The sequence below is a fragment of the Cyprinodon tularosa genome, unplaced genomic scaffold (genome assembly GCF_016077235.1).
Source record: "Cyprinodon tularosa strain WSP-4 unplaced genomic scaffold, ASM1607723v1 ctg207, whole genome shotgun sequence".
Taxonomy (NCBI): Eukaryota; Metazoa; Chordata; class Actinopteri; order Cyprinodontiformes; family Cyprinodontidae; genus Cyprinodon; species Cyprinodon tularosa.
This window is the reverse complement of record NW_024038767.1, coordinates 1989962-2007291: the sequence shown is the minus strand read 5'-3', so window position 1 is coordinate 2007291 and position 17330 is coordinate 1989962. Positions and strand designations below refer to the sequence as shown.

At 45.0% G+C, this 17330-nt stretch overlaps 2 protein-coding genes across 2 annotated transcripts in view; one reads left to right on the top strand and one right to left on the bottom strand.

The window, feature by feature from the left end:
- The window catches only part of rbks (ribokinase), a 52605-nt gene extending 47072 nt beyond the window's left edge, over positions 1 to 5533 (top strand). Inside the window, exon 9 of the mRNA XM_038285100.1 lies at positions 5159 to 5533. Coding sequence (XP_038141028.1) covers positions 5159 to 5332 — 174 coding nt within the window. The 3' untranslated portion in view covers positions 5333 to 5533. The remainder of the gene's footprint in view (positions 1 to 5158) is intronic.
- mrpl33 (mitochondrial ribosomal protein L33) lies at positions 5380 to 9471 on the bottom strand. The gene is made up of 4 exons (XM_038285101.1): positions 9382 to 9471; positions 9064 to 9082; positions 6987 to 7093; positions 5380 to 5680 (listed from the first exon to the last, which is right to left on the bottom strand). Exons 1-4 carry the CDS (start codon positions 9401 to 9403, stop codon positions 5631 to 5633), a joined length of 198 nt encoding a protein of 65 aa, XP_038141029.1. The 5' UTR covers positions 9404 to 9471; the 3' UTR covers positions 5380 to 5630.
- Positions 9472 to 17330: the final 7859 nt, after the last annotated feature.

The following is a 17330-nucleotide window of genomic DNA, read 5'->3' as shown; positions in this document are numbered from 1 at the left end:
GTGGGACGCGTCCAGGTCTGAACCGTGGGGTCCTTTCCCTGCAGGCGGGGGGCCCAGTGGGACGCGTCCAGGTCTGAACCGTGGGGTCCTTTCCCTGCAGGCGGGGGGCCCAGTGGGACGCGTCCAGGTCTGAACCGTGGGGTCCTTTCCCTGCAGGCGGGGGCCCAGTGGGACGCGTCCAGGTCTAAACCGTGGGGTCCTTTCCCTGCAGGCGGGGGCCCAGTGGGACGCGTCCAGGTCTGGGGGCCCAGTGGGACACGTCCAGGTCTGAACCGTGGGGTCCTTTCCCTGCAGGCGGGGGCCCAGTGGGACGCGTCCAGGTCTAAACCGTGGGGTCCTTTCCCTGCAGGCGGGGGCCCAGTGGGACGCGTCCAGGTCTGAACCGTGGGGTCCTTTCCCTGCAGGCGGGGGCCCAGTGGGACGCGTCCAGGTCTGAACCGTGGGGTCCTTTCCCTGCAGGCGGGGGCCCAGTGGGACGCGTCCAGGTCTGAACCGTGGGGTCCTTTCCCTGCAGGCGGGGGCCCAGTGGGACGCGTCCAGGTCTGAACCGTGGGGTCCTTTCCCTGCAGGCGGGGGCCCAGTGGGACGCGTCCAGGTCTGAACCGTGGGGTCCTTTCCCTGCAGGCGGGGGCCCAGTGGGACGCGTCCAGGTCTGAACCGTGGGGTCCTTTCCCTGCAGGCGGGGGCCCAGTGGGACGCGTCCAGGTCTGAACCGTGGGGTCCTTTCCCTGCAGGCGGGGGCCCAGTGGGACGCGTCCAGGTCTGAACCGTGGGGTCCTTTCCCTGCAGGCGGGGGCCCAGTGGGACGCGTCCAGGTCTGAACCGTGGGGTCCTTTCCCTGCAGGCGGGGGCCCAGTGGGACGCGTCCAGGTCTGAACCGTGGGGTCCTTTCCCTGCAGGCGGGGGCCCAGTGGGACGCGTCCAGGTCTGAACCGTGGGGTCCTTTCCCTGCAGGCGGGGGCCCAGTGGGACGCGTCCAGGTCTGAACCGTGGGGTCCTTTCCCTGCAGGGCGGGGGGCCCAGTGGGACGCGTCCAGGTCTGAACCGTGGGGTCCTTTCCCTGCAGGCGGGGGCCCAGTGGGACGCGTCCAGGTCTGAACCGTGGGGTCCTTTCCCTGCAGGCGGGGGCCCAGTGGGACGCGTCCAGGTCTGAACCGTGGGGTCCTTTCCCTGCAGGCGGGGGCCCAGTGGGACGCGTCCAGGTCTGAACCGTGGGGTCCTTTCCCTGCAGGCGGGGGCCCAGTGGGACGCGTCCAGGTCTGAACCGTGGGGTCCTTTCCCTGCAGGCGGGGGCCCAGTGGGACGCGTCCAGGTCTGAACCGTGGGGTCCTTTCCCTGCAGGCGGGGGCCCAGTGGGACGCGTCCAGGTCTGAACCGTGGGGTCCTTTCCCTGCAGGCGGGGGCCCAGTGGGACGCGTCCAAGTCTGAACCGTGGGGTCCTTTCCCTGCAGGCGGGGGCCCAGTGGGACGCGTCCAGGTCTGAACCGTGGGGTCCTTTCCCTGCAGGCGGGGGGCCCAGTGGGACGCGTCCAGGTCTGAACCGTGGGGTCCTTTCCCTGCAGGCGGGGGGCCCAGTGGGACGCGTCCAGGTCTGAACCGGGGGGTCCTTTCCCTGCAGGCGGGGGCCCAGTGGGACGCGTCCAGGTCTGAACCGGGGGGTCCTTTCCCTGCAGGCGGGGGCCCAGTGGGAAGCGTCCAGGTCTGAACCGTGGGGTCCTTTCCCTGCAGGCGGGGGCCCAGTGGGACGCGTCCAGGTCTGAACCGTGGGGTCCTTTCCCTGCAGGCGGGGGGCCCAGTGGGGACGCGTCCAGGTCTGAACCGTGGGGTCCTTTCCCTGCAGGCGGGGGCCCAGTGGGACGCGTCCAGGTCTGAACCGTGGGGTCCTTTCCCTGCAGGCGGGGGCCCAGTGGGACGCGTCCAGGTCTGAACCGTGGGGTCCTTTCCCTGCAGGCGGGGGCCCAGTGGGACGCGTCCAGGTCTGAACCGTGGGGTCCTTTCCCTGCAGGCGGGGGCCCAGTGGGACGCGTCCAGGTCTAAACCGTGGGGTCCTTTCCCTGCAGGCGGGGGCCCAGTGGGACGCGTCCAGGTCTGAACCGGGGGGTCCTTTCCCTGCAGGCGGGGGCCCAGTGGGACGCGTCCAGGTCTGAACCGGGGGGTCCTTTCCCTGCAGGCGGGGGCCCAGTGGGACGCGTGCAGGTCTGAACCGTGGGGTCCTTTCCCTGCAGGCGGGGGCCCAGTGGGACGCGTCCAGGTCTGAACCGTGGGGTCCTTTCCCTGCAGGCGGGGGCCCAGTGGGACGCGTCCAGGTCTGAACCGTGGGGTCCTTTCCCTGCAGGCGGGGGCCCAGTGGGACGCGTCCAGGTCTGAACCGTGGGGTCCTTTCCCTGCAGGCGGGGGCCCAGTGGGACGCGTCCAGGTCTGAACCGTGGGGTCCTTTCCCTGCAGGCGGGGGCCCAGTGGGCAGACAGATGTAAACAGGCCCTGAGCTTAAAGGTGGAACTCCAGCAGGCCTGAGAAATGTTTCATCTCTGATGTCACTCTTTCCAGCATCCCAGTAGTCCAAGCAGAGAGGGTGGGAGGGTGGGGGGGCAGTAATAATTGCCTTTTAAATGTCAAATCAGCTCAAGGTTTGGATGCTGAGAACACAGAAGCCTGTCAGAACCTTTCTGTTCTCTGAGCGGGTCACCATTGGTGGTTATCCCCAGACAAAAGGATTACTCTGATGGGGGGGGGGGGGGGGTGAACTGTTCAGAGCCGAAGTGATGAGTAATGGAACGGGCTTGTGAGAACCAGCGTTGAGGGGCCGTTTGCGGTTAAACATGAGCGTGTCCCTACATACCACTGCTCCCTTTCCCAGCATAGACCCCCCCCCCCACCGCCGCAGCAGACAAGCCCCTCCAGGGTGCAGACAGCACATTCCATCGTTATCAATAGACCAAGATGGGAAAAAAGGAGGATTTATGAGGAAAAATCAGAAACAGCTTGTAGCAGAGAAGCTTCGTGTTTCCAGGAAAACTAAGATCCTTAAAGAACTGAAGTCGTCGTTTATGGAGATCTTTGTAGTAGAAAGCTGCCATTACTTCCTTTCCTAATCCAAGATTATTTTAGTACAACCGACATTTTTTTCAGTAACAAACATGATTAATCTAAATAATAGTTTTTGATTTGAGATTTTAGGAAATCAAACATTAAATGATAAAGTTCTCAGTGATGTTTTATTCAGAAAAAGCTGACTGATGGATTCTTTCCCTCCTTTCTCTAACCAGCTGTGGGTTTAAAGAAGCAGCAGATAAATGCCACAGCGCCCCCTACTGCTCAAACGCCTTCCTTTAGTTTTCATGCTGTTAGATTTAAGCTTTTTTTTCTCCTCTGAAAATAGCTGATCTAAAAGCTAAAGTTCTTTTCTTCTGCTGATAACAATGTTTACCTGCATTTCTGGAGATTTTTCACCCGTGACTTAAAGGCCAGAAGGTGCAAAAAGCTTAAGAAATGTTTTTGTGATTTTCTAAGTGGGGGGGGGGGGGGGGGGGGGGGGGGGGGGGGACGTGTGAATAAAAGAAAAGCTTTAGAAATTTCTCCTTTTTAAAGAATACAGATAAATAAAAATAGTTTACCATTGAAACTGATGCTAAACGCTAATTAACGTAAAAAATGATGGAATGAAAGTTTCAGATTAATCTCAGCATGTTAGATTTACTGAATACAAACAAGATTAAAGGAAATTTAATAACACATTTAATCAGAGAAGATGTAAACAGGTTCATTTTACCCGGTTAACGCTTTTTTAAAGGGTTCATAAGGTTTTTTTATATATATATTTGTAGTATTAGTTAATATGTAAAAGATTAAACTAAATCAAAATCAAGTGTTTTATTTTTGAAATGATTTCATAAAACAAACACTGAACTTTATTAGGGATTGGTTGTTATTTAAAGGTAAAGTGGAGGCTGATCTTTTCCCGGGTGGATCATCTAAATAAATGCTCATCCTAACTGTCAATCATTTTGGTGAGATGCTGACAGACGCGCTCGTCTCCATTTTCCCTACAGTTAGTTAGTCTGACATGGTGGAAAAATTGCAAATGTTCTTTAGGAAAGGAAGCCTGGATGAGTGATGCAAACAGATAAAAATAATTCACCTGTCATTCACCTACTGCGTTTCTTAAATTGCTTCCAATAAAGAAAGTTAATTAAAAAATAATAATAAATTTCCCATTTCTTTAATAACACAGCAATCCTGAGTTCCAAAAACTAATTTCAGGGAGATGCTTATTGAACAGCTGTTTATTAATTAACGGTCATTTCTTAAACACAGAACAGAACAGGATTGGTCATTTAAACAAGTCAATACTTCCCTTCTTCCACCTGGAACATCTGTTGGTGGGACTCAGTTCACCTCATCATTCCTCACCTCCAATAGACATGGATATACTGTAGCATATTCTGCTGCTAAATGAATGTTATAGTTTTGTTTTTTTACTCGAGGATTGAACCTCCGCCGTTTCCCATGATGCACTGCTTTCATCGGTAACTAGGTGACTGCCAGAGAGTAACCAGAGAAACTTATCGGCATATTAATCCAATCAGCTCTCTGCCAACAGGTCGCCTGGAACGCTCGCTGAACAGAGCATCGCTTTGGAGATACGCACAGTTTGCACAAGCAGGACCCCCCCCCCCCTTCTTGTGACTGCTTAATTGAACTAGTTCTAATCCAACATGATGCATGAATTACTGCACTGCCTGCTCGCTCTCATTAGCATTAAAAACACCACTTAGTGTAAAATCCAGGATAATTGATCCGACTGGCGGCCATCAGGGAACAACTATCGATATCAGGGAGACTGGCATGTCTGCAGGAAGTAGTTCATTTTTATGTAACGTTCAATCTGGAGTTATTGTGCTTTTTAAATAAACAGCTTTAAACAGATTCATGTTTAGATTAAATAACAGGAGGAAGATGCTTAATATCAAACTGTTGCTTTTTTTCCATCTCCTAAAATTATACATTATTTTATCATTTTAGCTTTTAACACTAATTCAATAAATAGACATTAAACCTTCACCAAATGTAATATTTATCATTGTGGTTCCGCCTGGCCAAACCATTTATTCGCTGCTCAGAGTAATTATTTATTTTACGCGGTTCTGTTTCTCTGCAGGGAGCTGGAGACAGCTTCATCGGAGCGCTGGCGTTCTACATGGCTCACCACCCGGCCATGCCTCTGGAGGAGATGGCGCGCAGGGCCAATCAGGTGGCGGCGCTGAGCGTGCAGACTGTCGGCACCCAGACGTCATTCCTGTTCAAGCGGGACCTGCTGGCGGAGCTGTTCTGAGACTCAAACCCTCTGCAGATAACAGCTACTCTCAGTAAACACAGTAGAAAGTATTCAGGCAGAATTTATTGCATTTAAACAGACATAATTTCACACGACGGAAGGAGCAGATTGAAATATCAAATACATCCAGAAACTGCTGTTGGTCCGTTTTCATTCTTTCAGCGTCATGCTGAAGTCTTATGGATGTTTTCCGATGATTGAACAGCAGCCAATCAGAATCCTCTCCCAGCCAAAGCTTCATATGATCTCTGTGAATAAAAGTGTCTTTCAGAGGCTGTCCGTGTTTGCTGGTGCATCAAACCGATCTGATCTTCCTCTTCTCCAAGAATAAGACGTGTTTGTTCACTGCAAAGACACAGAAGCAGGAGGAGAGGCTGAGAATGACGTTTATTAGCGCTGGAGTTTGAAAAACTGCATAAACACACAAAGACAAGCTGAGGAAAAGCCGCTCCAATGGAGACACATTACAGATCCAATGGTCGGTTATTCAGAGATGATTGCAGATGAAAGTTAAATAATGTTAAAACTTTTCCAGCTGTTAAACCTTTCTGTTGCTGTGATGGTTTATCCATGTTAGAGTCAGACTGAAGAGACAGACTTTATTTCCTTCCTTTAGATTTTTCTGCATCATTTCTCCAATCAGTGACGTCATGAACTTTCCTCTCCTTGTCTGGCATGAGAAACAAAAGCCACAGAAGCTCCATCGACTCCCAGTCAGACCATAATATCACTGTATCTGATAGTTCACCTATACCGCGGCCGGCAACCCGCAGCTCTTTAGTGCCTTTTTTTTGTGTTTGTTTTAATATGGTGTGCAGCAGGTCAAACAAAAATGAATTGTTTTCCAATGCTGTAAACATTTGTATGATAAATAAATGTAAACAATAATTTGCGTCATAGCCATAGAGATCAGTGATCTTTGAGCAGTTTGGGCTGCTGACCTCTGACCTATACCTAACCTTGGATATAATACAGGTTTCTGCCTCTCAAACTGAGGATTGGGAACAACTGGTTAAAATAATAACAAAACATGTTTTTCCAAGATTTAAAGGAGTTTTACTGATTTTAGTGCTTAAAAAAGTCATATTTCCCACTCTGCATCAGAAAGCGTCACTCAGCTGCTGGCAGAATGTGAGAGATTATCTTAGGAAGCCTTTGTTAAGCTCCTTCAGGCTTTACGACATGTTGACTTTTTCCAGCAAAGACTCCTGTGTGGTCGGAGGCTGAATCAGCACAGCGGCGCTCTGACCGTTTGGTCGGAGGCTGAATCAGCACAGCGGCGCTCTGACCGTTTGGTCGGAGGCTGAATCAGCACAGCGGCGCTCTGACCGTTTGGTCGCACAGATGAGCTTTCAGAATGTCTTCAAACTAAGGTGTGAAAAAACACCCAGACTAAAGTTCAACCACAGATCTCTGTAATCCAACAGGAGCGAACTTTCCACCAGAAAAGATGCATTTTTTATTTAAAAACACTTAATGAAGTCAGCTGCCTGTATTTCTGACCCATCCCCCCCCCCCCCCAACAGAGAATGTTTGAAAGCTTAAAAAAAAACAGTTGCACAATTTCGGGAGCTTTAGCAGAAATAAACGTCTAATCCTTTCTCCATTAAACTGAATGCTAACGATGTAGCTCGCTGTTCGGCCATCTTACCGAACGGGTCGTGTTTCCGCAGCACCAGTTTCTCTCTGAGGCGGTTCCTCTTGGTGTTAAAGAAGTATCCCGTCCCGGCAGCGCTCACCATCTGCACCAGGATGGTCCTGAAAGAACAACAGACATTCTAACCGTCATCCATTTATTTAACCTACAACTGCTGCTCAGAGTTTAAACGTATTTATACAAAATGCTGCACACTGGAAAAAAGCTAAATCTACAGAAGTCTTTTTTTCCTAAAATAAATGCATTTGTTCTTGAATTGAGGAGGTAAAAGAGACACTCTGCAATGGAATGAGGCAATTTACATTTAAAAAAAGGAAAACACAATTACATTATTTTAAGTGCATTTTATCTAATTATCTTATTTTAACAGTACAAATACTCATTCCATTGGCAAACTCCTTTACCTACTCAAATTAAGGGTAAATACACTTAATTTAAGACTTTTTTACTTATTTCTAAATCGTTTTTAAAAATAATTATTTTTAAAGAGTTGCTGAATCCAAAAAACAATTATCTTTATTGTTGCATTAAATATTAGTGTCTCAGCAGTTATTCAAGGTAAGAAAGAAAACCCAAACTTTCTCACTCAGATGAGAAAAACTAAAGAAGTCCTGGATCCATAATCGGAGGAATAAAGTTAAAACAAAATGATTTTCTTCCCACATCGGTAGGAAAACTTTCCTCTGGATTAGGCTATTAGATATTAACAAAGACTTATATTACAGAATGGATACTAATTGCCTTTAACCCTCGTTTATTTCATCATTGCTCTATGATAACGGCACTTAGTTAGAACCACCTTTACTTCAAAATGACCCTAAAATATGTTGAAAGAAAAATAAGTCAGGCTTTCAAGACTAAGGACACAAACCTGACTGTCTAGCATGGTGGCGGCAGCATCAGCCTGTGGGGTTCTGTTGCTAGGGGTGCTGCAGCATGTTTGATGGGAAATGGGATAAAGGCCATAATGGGATAAATGGCCAAGCTCCATCTGATATCAGAGATCTGATTGTTCCTTATGTTCCTAACAGAGCACTTCGCTCTCAATCTGCAGGTTTACTAGTGGTTCCTAGAACTTCTAAAAGTAGAATGGGAGGCAGATCTTTTAGTTCTCAGGCTCCTCTCCTGTGGAACCAACTACCAGTTTTAGTCCGTGAGGCAGACACCCTGTCTACTTTTAAGGCTAGGCTTAAAACTTTCCTTTTTGATAAAGCTTATAGTTAGGGTGGCTCAGGTTATCCTGAGCTATCTCTATAGTTCTGCTGCTATAGGCTTAGACTGCTGGAGGACATAGGGACCCCTTTTTCATCATTCTGCTTCATTCTATCTCTATTCTCCCACTGCAGAATCTGTTAGTTCAATCTCTAACGTTCTGCTCTCTCTGCTTTTTCTCATAGTAGCTTCATCTGGTCTGTTCCTGTTTGGCTGTGACTCCATCCTGGAGAGAAATATCAGCTGTGCTGCTGCCATCAACACCTTTGTTTCTAGTATCTTTGCCTGTGGAGCTGATTGACAGCTGCCTTTTGTATCTATGCTTCTTTTTCTATGTCTGCTTCTGTCTCCTTGAACCCCAGTGGGCCTCAGCAGATGGCCGCTCACACTGAGCCTGGTTCTGCTGGAGGTTTCTTCCTGTTCAAAGGGAGTTTTTCCTCTCCACTGTCGCTACAAGCATGCTTAGTGTGAGGGATTGCTGAAGAGTCAATGAGTCGATGCAATCAGCTGGTTTTCCTTAGATAGAAAACTTTGAATCAATCTGACTGGATGATCTGGTGAACTGGAAAGTTACCTGAGATGACATGATGTGAATTGGAGCTATAGAAATAAACCGAATAGAATTAAAAGAAATGTAGTGAGCATAGGGCACTTGATTATAACTTGCTTATTATTTACTATATATTATCATATGCAGCAATCGTTTACTTTAAACGTCTCTTTACTAAAAGCAGTTAGTTGGGCTCAGGTCATGTTTCTGTTATTTTAATTTATAAAAGATGGCAGCCCTAGTTAAACCTGAGAGAAAATAAATGAAAAGCAGTTAATGCATAGAAATATATAGAGTAGATACACTTACTTGGATTTAGCTTTAGCCACTGAAAAAGAGCAAAAAATGTGAACTTTATTATCAAGCCTGGAAACAACAGGGTTTATAACAGTATAACTTTACTATAAACCTTTAAGCCGCGTTTACATGTTTTAGCAGCATAAAATATATCTACTTATAAAAACAGTGGTAGAAAACATCCAAGCAGCTAGCTCAGACATGCTAACATGCTAACTCAAACACATAAAGGTGAGTAAACGTCCACGTGATCAACCGAAACAGTCTGTTTTAAAACCAAGAATAAAACATGAACTTCAGCTGCATCAATAGAATCTCTCTAATACTCACAGTTCACGCTGGTGAGAAACATTTTTAATTAAATGTTTTTTAATTACGGAGAAAACATAAACAGAGGATGTGGGATGTGGGCAGGTCACATTGAAGGGTCGCACGTCCAGCGCGTAACAAGCACTTCCGGTGTCTCTTAAAGGCGCAGTACAGCAGAATGAATCCATGAACAACTTTGTTAAACTGAGTTAAACTCTGACTTTTATTGCTTCAGTTTTTTCCCTCTAGGAGTCCAGACGTTACTCTGATCTTTTTAACTTCTTTTAAGGAACATTTCTTCATCCTTTCTGAATATCTTTTAGTTTAACCTGGATTTTGGCTGCTTTTCTCTCTGATAAACTCTGTCCAGCCAATATTCACACGGTGCTTTCAGGGATCAAAACTGTTTTCCATTAAAGCCCATATATACATGCAGAATATTGGATTGCAATGTAATGTATGTGTTTTGGGAATATTTATATGTTTGATGACTGCTGTTTTTTCTCTCTATTTCCATTACTTTATTATACCTAATGACCAAATAGACTCCATTAATTGCTTTGTACTTGTAAAAGTGACTGTGAAAATACAGTTATAAATTATCTTATTTGGGCCGGAGGTTAACTGCCTATTGAGCTGAGATGCAGCACATCTTTGGCTAACCAGGGAACCATATGGGTTGCTCAGAGTTTACTGATTTTAATTTTAAAATACACATTTCAGACTAAAAGGTGAGATTACTGCAGTGGATCCCATATATAACGCACATTATGAGTCCTAGCCTCACATTGCCCACCCAGTAGCACATTCCTATGGGGTCTTTATGCACAGTTGGCAGGTTGATCAGGACAGAATATCACATTCAGAGGTACGAGTCTTTCATTAAAATAAACACTAACTAATAGAGTGAACTAATGATGCTATGACATCGTAGAAAGTCTCTACCCCTAACCTTTTCAAGAGTTAAATATTCAATCACCATTCAGTCAGTTAAAAAAGCTTAAATCCCTAAGACAAGTTCAACTTCCTTAAGGAGAATCTAAGAAATGCTTCCTTCTATTTCTTGTAAACAAATCATTTTATGTCCATGAACTTTTACCACGACGTTTAGGCTTATTTTTCATTGTCAATCAGTAAATTCCAGAATTAGAGAGATAAATGGAAACAAAAAGCTAAAATCTTAATATTTCTAATCTATTTATTATTGTTGTTCAATTTTATCATATTTATTGACCAGCCAGTGGTAAATATGCTATTTAATGTATCAGATAATACTGTCTGTCATATACTGCTTGTGAACACATGCCCTAATGGCTGTGTTAGAAGAACAGAAAAGGAAAGAGTAATCAAGCTCTAATCATTGTCAAACAGATAATTCTGCACATATATATGGTATAAATCACCTTTCAGAACCTAAGAGTTTATTACCATAATCATTCAGTTCCAAGTCAAACATATTTCAGTTAAAAACTCTCAACTATACTAGTGAAACTTAACTCACCTGCTCACCTTCCTCCATGAGTCCAGTATGTAATTAAGTCAGGATAAAAAAAATGCTACAGGAGATAAAAATTATTTAAAGGTATAATGGAGGATTTTCGAGAATTTAGGAAAAGACCCTCCCTCACCACTTTAAAAAAAGAATGCTCCTTCCTAACCCTGTACCCGCTCCTGAGAGCGAACGCCTATTAAACGCAGCTCCAGCAGTGCCTGAGCAGCCAGGCGATTGGGTAACTGTATGCAGAAAGCGTAGTCGTGGATCTCTGCCCACTGGTCACCACCAACCCCTCCATGTTTCTAACCGGTTTTCCCCACTCAGTGAGACACCCACTGAGAAGCCCACTCTGGTGATTGGCAGCTCCATAGTCAGGAACGTGGCATTAGAGACACCAGGGACCATAGTCAGATGTTTGCTGGGGGCTAGAACGGGTGCGTGCACCGGATGACAGGCAGCCCGGGCCACAGGCGGCTACACTCTACCCCTTCTATTCATTCTAGCTAATCTGAATCGCTCAATTCCATTTGGAGAGCGAGATCATCTGTGGTAGCAGCACTAGACATCTTCCAGGAATGTGAGGAAAACTAGCAGCAGTTCAGTGGACAGGATGAAGGAATGGTAGTCGGCGCAAGCAGATGACATCATACACACTCCGCTTCGTTTTTAAAAGATATACATTACCGTTCAAAAGTTTGGGGTAACATTGAAATGTCCTTATTTTTGAAGCAAAAGAACTGTACTTTTCAATGAAGATAACTTTAAACTAGTCTTAACTTTAAAGAAATACACTCTATACATAGCTAATGTGATAAATGACTATTCTAGCTGCCAATGTCTGGTTTTTGGTGCAATATCTACATAGGTGTATAGAGGCCCATTTCCAGCAGCTATCACTCCAGTGTTCTAATGGTACAATGTGTTTGCTCATTGGCTCAGAAGGCTAATTGATGATTAGAAAACCCTTGTGCAATCATGTTCACACATCTGAAAACAGTTTAGCTCGTTACAGAAGCTACGAAACTGACCTTCCTTTGAGCAGATTGAGTTTCTGGAGCATCACATTTGTGGGGTCGATTAAACGCTCAAAATGGCCAGAAAAAGAGAACTTTCATCTGAAAGTCGACAGTCTATTCTTGTTCTTAGAAATGAAGGATATTCCATGTGAGAAATTGCTAAGAAATTGAAGATTTCCCACAATGGTGTGTGCTACTCCCATCAGAGGATAAACAGGCTCTAACCAGAGTAGAAAAAGAAGTGGGAGGCCGCGTTGCACAACTTAGCAAGAAGATAAGTACAATAGAGCCTCTAGTTTGAGAAACAGACGCCTCACAGGTCCCCAACTGGCATCTTCATTAAATAGTACCCGCAAAACACCAGTGTCAACATCTACAGTGAAGAGGCGGCTGCTGGTTTCTGGGCTTCAGGGCAGAGTGGCAAAGAAAAAGCCATATCTGAGACTGGCCAATAAAAGAAAAAGATTAAGATGGATAAAAGAACACAGACATTGGACAGTGGAAGTGGAAGACTGGAAAAAGTGTTGCGGACGGATGAATCCAAGTTTGAGGTGTTTGGATCACAAAAGAACAAATGAAAAGATGCTGGAAGAATGCCTGACGCCATCTGTTAAGCATGGTGGAGGTAATGTGATGCCCGGGGGTTGCTTTGGTGCTGGTAAGGTGGGAGATTTGTACAGGGTAAAAGTAGGGTGACCATATTTTCATTTGGGAAAACCAGGACACCTTTGAGGGGGGGGGATTGAAAGAACAAATGTCTCATCATCGGGTTTTGCTCCGTGATCAGAGGGGAAATGTTACTTGACACAGAACAGTGGTGAAAATTGGAAGTTCAGTTTAATAGAATACAACTCTGTCAATAGTTCCGTCTGAAATTGTTATTGAGTCAGATATGTGGCGGTAATGTTTTATTTATCTAAAGGTTTTTATCTGTTACTGTGTAAATGGGTTTGGCTGGAATTTAAGGACAGATTCTAATAGATCTGCAGGGTGGGGACTATAAATCTGATAGGAGTTTAATTTTTTTTATTGTTGTTTTGCACAATATGCTTAACTAAGTATTTTTTGTTGTTGAATATTAGAGATTTTGCAGATATATTTTTTATAAATACATTGTTTAGATTTACTTATATATTTCTACCCCTTTTATACCCCTTTCATTAGAACTCTGGCTGCAGCATTTTGGATCAGCTGAAGGCTTTTAACTACAGTTTGTGGACTTCCTGATAGTAAAGAATTACAATAGTCCAGCCTTGAAGTAACAAATGCATGGACTAGTTTCTCAGCATCACCCCTGGACAGGAGATTGCTCATTTTTGCAATATTCCTCAGATGAAAGAAGGAAATGCTAGAAACCTCTTTGATCTGGGATTTAAATGACAGGTCCTGATCAAAATTAGCACCAAGATTTTTTACTTTATTATCTGAAATCAGTTTAATCCCATCCAAATGAAGTGACTGGCTAATCAGCTTCTTTTTCAGAGACTCTGGTCCAAAGACTATAACTTCTGTTTTGTCTGCATTCAGAAGCAGAAAGTTAAGAGTCATCCAGGTTTTTCTGTCTTCAGACATGCCTGTAATCTATGTAATGGGTTAGCTTCATCTGGATTTATAGACAGATATAGCTGGGTATCATCAGCATAACAGTGGAAATTAATCCCATGCTGTCTAATAATTCTACCAATTGGGAGCATGTATAAAGTAAAGAGAATTGGTCCTAGCACTGATCCCTGTGGTACTCCACAGGTAACATTTGAGCGTGTTGAAGATCTATCATTAACATGAACAAACTGAATTCGATCAGATAGATCAGATTTAAACCAGTCTAGAGCTGTTCCTTTAATTCCAACAAAATATTCAAGTCTTTCTAAAAGAATATTCTGATCAACTGGATCAAATGCAGCACTGAGATCCAACAGGACGAGCACAGATACAAGTCCATTATCTGAGGCCATGAGAATATCATTAGTGACTTTCACCAGAGCTGTTTCAGTGCTATGATGAGCTCTAAAGCCAGACTGAAACTCTTCAAAAAGTTCATTATGGTGGAAGTGATCGCAAACTTGTTTGGCAACTACTTTCTCAAGAATTTTGGATAAGAAAGGAAGATTGGATATAGGTCTATAATTGACCAAGTCATCTGGGTCAAGAGACAGTTTCTTAAGCAGAGGTTTAATTACAGCAACCTTAAAAGCTTTAGGTACATATCCCTGTAACAGAGATTGATTAATCACATCTAAAATGGAGGAGGAGATCAAAGGGAATACCTCCTTAAATAACCTGGTTGGAACTGGATCTAACATACAAGTTGAAGGCTTAGATGAAGACAATAATTTTGCTAATTCAGAAAGTTCAACTGGATCAAAGCAGTCTAAACCCGGTTCAGATTCCATGACTACCTCAGGTACAATCGCGGATAGAGGAGTGCTTATGATCTTATTTTTAATAAGATCAATCTTATTTATAAAGAATCCCATAAAATCATTGCTGCTAAGAGCAGGTGGAATGGACGGTTCAACAGAGCTATGGCTCTGGGTGAGTTTGGCAACTGTATTAAAAAGAAATCTAGGATTATTCTTATTCTCCTCTATTAATGAGGAGAAGTATGCTGCTCTTGCTTTACAAAGGGTCCTCTTATACAGCAGTAAACCATTTTTCCAGACTAGGAAGGACTCTCGCAGGCCTGTGGAGCGATATTTTCTCTCCAGTTTCCTTGCATTTTGCTTCAAAGTACGCAGCTCTGCATTAAACCAAGGAGCAAGCTTTCTATTTTTAACGGTTTTCATTTTCAAAGGAGCTGCGTTGTCTAAGGCAATACGCAGAGAACTAGCAACCCCATCAACAAAATCATCAACCTGTGAAGGGGAATAAGCTAAGCTTTTGCACTCTGCAGCACTGCTCAGCGACACAGAGGAGAGAGAAAGTGAAACAGATTCTTTAAAATGTATAACTGCACTATCTGATAAAGATCTACTAAAATTGAACCTTCTTTTGGGGGAGGAGAACTCTGTTAAAGTAATCCTGAAGGTTATTAGAAAGTGGTCAGAGAGGACAGGGTTGTGAGGAAATACTGTTATTTCTTCACATTCTATGCCGTATGTCAGCACAAGATCCAAAGTATGAAGATGAGAATGCGTGGGACTATTCACATTTTGAACAAAGCCAATAGTGTCTAAGATAGCATTAAAGGCTGCTCTTAAGCTATCGCCTTCAATGTCTGCATGGATGTTAAAATCTCCCACTATGATGAAGCTGTCAGTATTTAATGCCAAATCAGAAAGGAACTCTGAAAACTCATCTAAAAATTCAGAGTAAGGACCTGGTGGACGATACAAAGTTACAAAAAGAAGAGGTTTTCTTGCCTTGAAATCTGGATCAGGGAAATTAAGGGTTAAATGTTCAAAAGAGTTGTAGGTATTAATTGTTTTGGGAGTAATCAGTAAGTCAGACTGGAAGATTGCTGCTACTCCTCCTCCTCGCCCAGAACTTCTGGGGATGTGAAAATTTAAATAGCTTGAAGGAGTTGCCTTATTTATGCTCACATAATCCTCTTGCTGCAGCCAGGTTTCTGTAAGGCAACACAAGTCAATGTGATTATCACAAATCAAGTCATTAACTAGCAGACTTTTAGCGGAAAGAGATGTTATGTTAAACAGACCGCATTTAATTGTTTTAACTTTTTCCCCAATTGAAGTTATTTTGATTTTAATTAGATTATCATGATTTACTCCTTTGGGAATCTTTGCTAATTTATTAGATTTTGGTCGTGGGCAAGAAACTGTCTGGATGGAGTAAAGAGTGGGTAACAGTAGAGAAGCTGCAGAGATGTGTGTTAAACTACAATTCTGTAAAGTGATTTAACAATATAAAACTGGAGAATAAATACCGTATTTTCACGACTATAAGGCGCACTTAAATGTCTTTTTTTCCCCTCAAAATGTGCGGTGCGCCCTTTGGTGCGGTGCGCCCTATGTGTGTTGTAACTGCGACTTTTGAGACCACCTCATTGAGGAGATGATGAAAGAGTGGCTGAATGTAAGGAGACCAGGTGTTTTTTTTCCACTCATCACCATCGCTGTTAATATGTAACTCCATGCGTGCCCATCTCACAGCTGATGTGAAAAACATGGGGAAACAAATTAACGCTGTGCTCGCTGTTCAACCGCTCGACATCGGTGTGAACCGGACCCAGCAGGTGCAGCAGAAGCAGCGAGTTTACATGCAAAGTCAACGGTTGACGCGCGTATAGGCGCAGCAAAAGGTCCCGCAGCGCGTTTTGATCAGCAGGTGCAGCACGTTGGGAAGCGTTTAAGCATCTGACGCACCGCCAACGCGCTGCTGCTGCTCGAGATGGAAAAATTGAAGTTTTGCTGCTGGACGCGCCGCATCAACCAATCAGAGAAGCTGATCTGGGAGCAGACAGCGAGACAGACACAGCGCTCTGATGACATATGATATTAACGCCAATGAAAAAGGCTGGATGGATGAGGAGATGATGAAATCGTGGCTGAGGGAGGTGTATGTGAGGAGACCAGGTGCTTTTTTCCACGCATCACCATCGCTGCGTGCCCATCTCACAGCCGATGTGAAAAAAAACGTGAATCAAATGAACGCTGTGCTCGCCGTTATCCCGGGGGGTCTGACAAAGGAACTTCAACCGCTCGACATCGGTGTGAACCGGACCCAGCAGGTGCAGCAGAAGCAACGAGTTTACATGCAAAGTCAACGGTTGACGCGCGTATAGGCGCAGCAAAAGGTCCCGCAGCGCGTTTTGATCAGCAGGTGCAGCACGTTGGGAAGCGTTTAAGCATCTCACGCACCGCCAACGCGCTGCTGCTGCTCGAGATGGAAAAATTGAAGTTTTGCTGCTGGACGCGCTGCATCAACCAATCAGAGAAGCTGATCTGGGAGCTGACAGCGAGACAGACACAGCGCTCTGATGACATATGATATTAACGCCAATGAAAAAGGCTGGATGGATGAGGAGATGATGAAAGCGTGGCTGAGGCAGGTGTATGTGAGGAGACCAGGTGCTTTTTTCCACGCATCACCATCGCTGCGTGCCCATCTCACAGCCGATGTGAAAAAAAACGTGAATCAAATGAACGCTGTGCTCGCTGTTATCTCGGGGGTCTGACAAAGGAACTTCAACCGCTCGACATCGGTGTGAAGCGGCCGTTCAAAGTAAGGCTGCGAGCGGCGTGGGAGCGATGGATGACAGACGGAGACCACAGTTTCAGGATAAGTGGAAGGCAGCGCCGGGCAAGTTACGCCACCGTTTGCGGATGGATTGTAGAAGCTTGGACTAACGTGTCTGCTGGCTCTGTTGTTCAAGCTTTCGCAAAGGCCGGCATTATTTCTGAGGAGCTGCGCTGCACGGAAAGTGACTGACAGCGAAGAAGGGGAAACTGGCATGTCTGATTTAGCGCAGCTGTTTAATTCAGAAACAGAGGATGATG

Coding starts and splice junctions, on each gene's coding strand:
- mrpl33 (XM_038285101.1), bottom strand. CDS start 9,403: ATGTTTCTCACCAGCGTGAACT. Junction 5,681..6,986: donor GCGGAAACACGACCCGTTCG/GTAAGATGGCCG, acceptor GTGTCTTTGCAG/TGAACAAACACGTCTTATTC.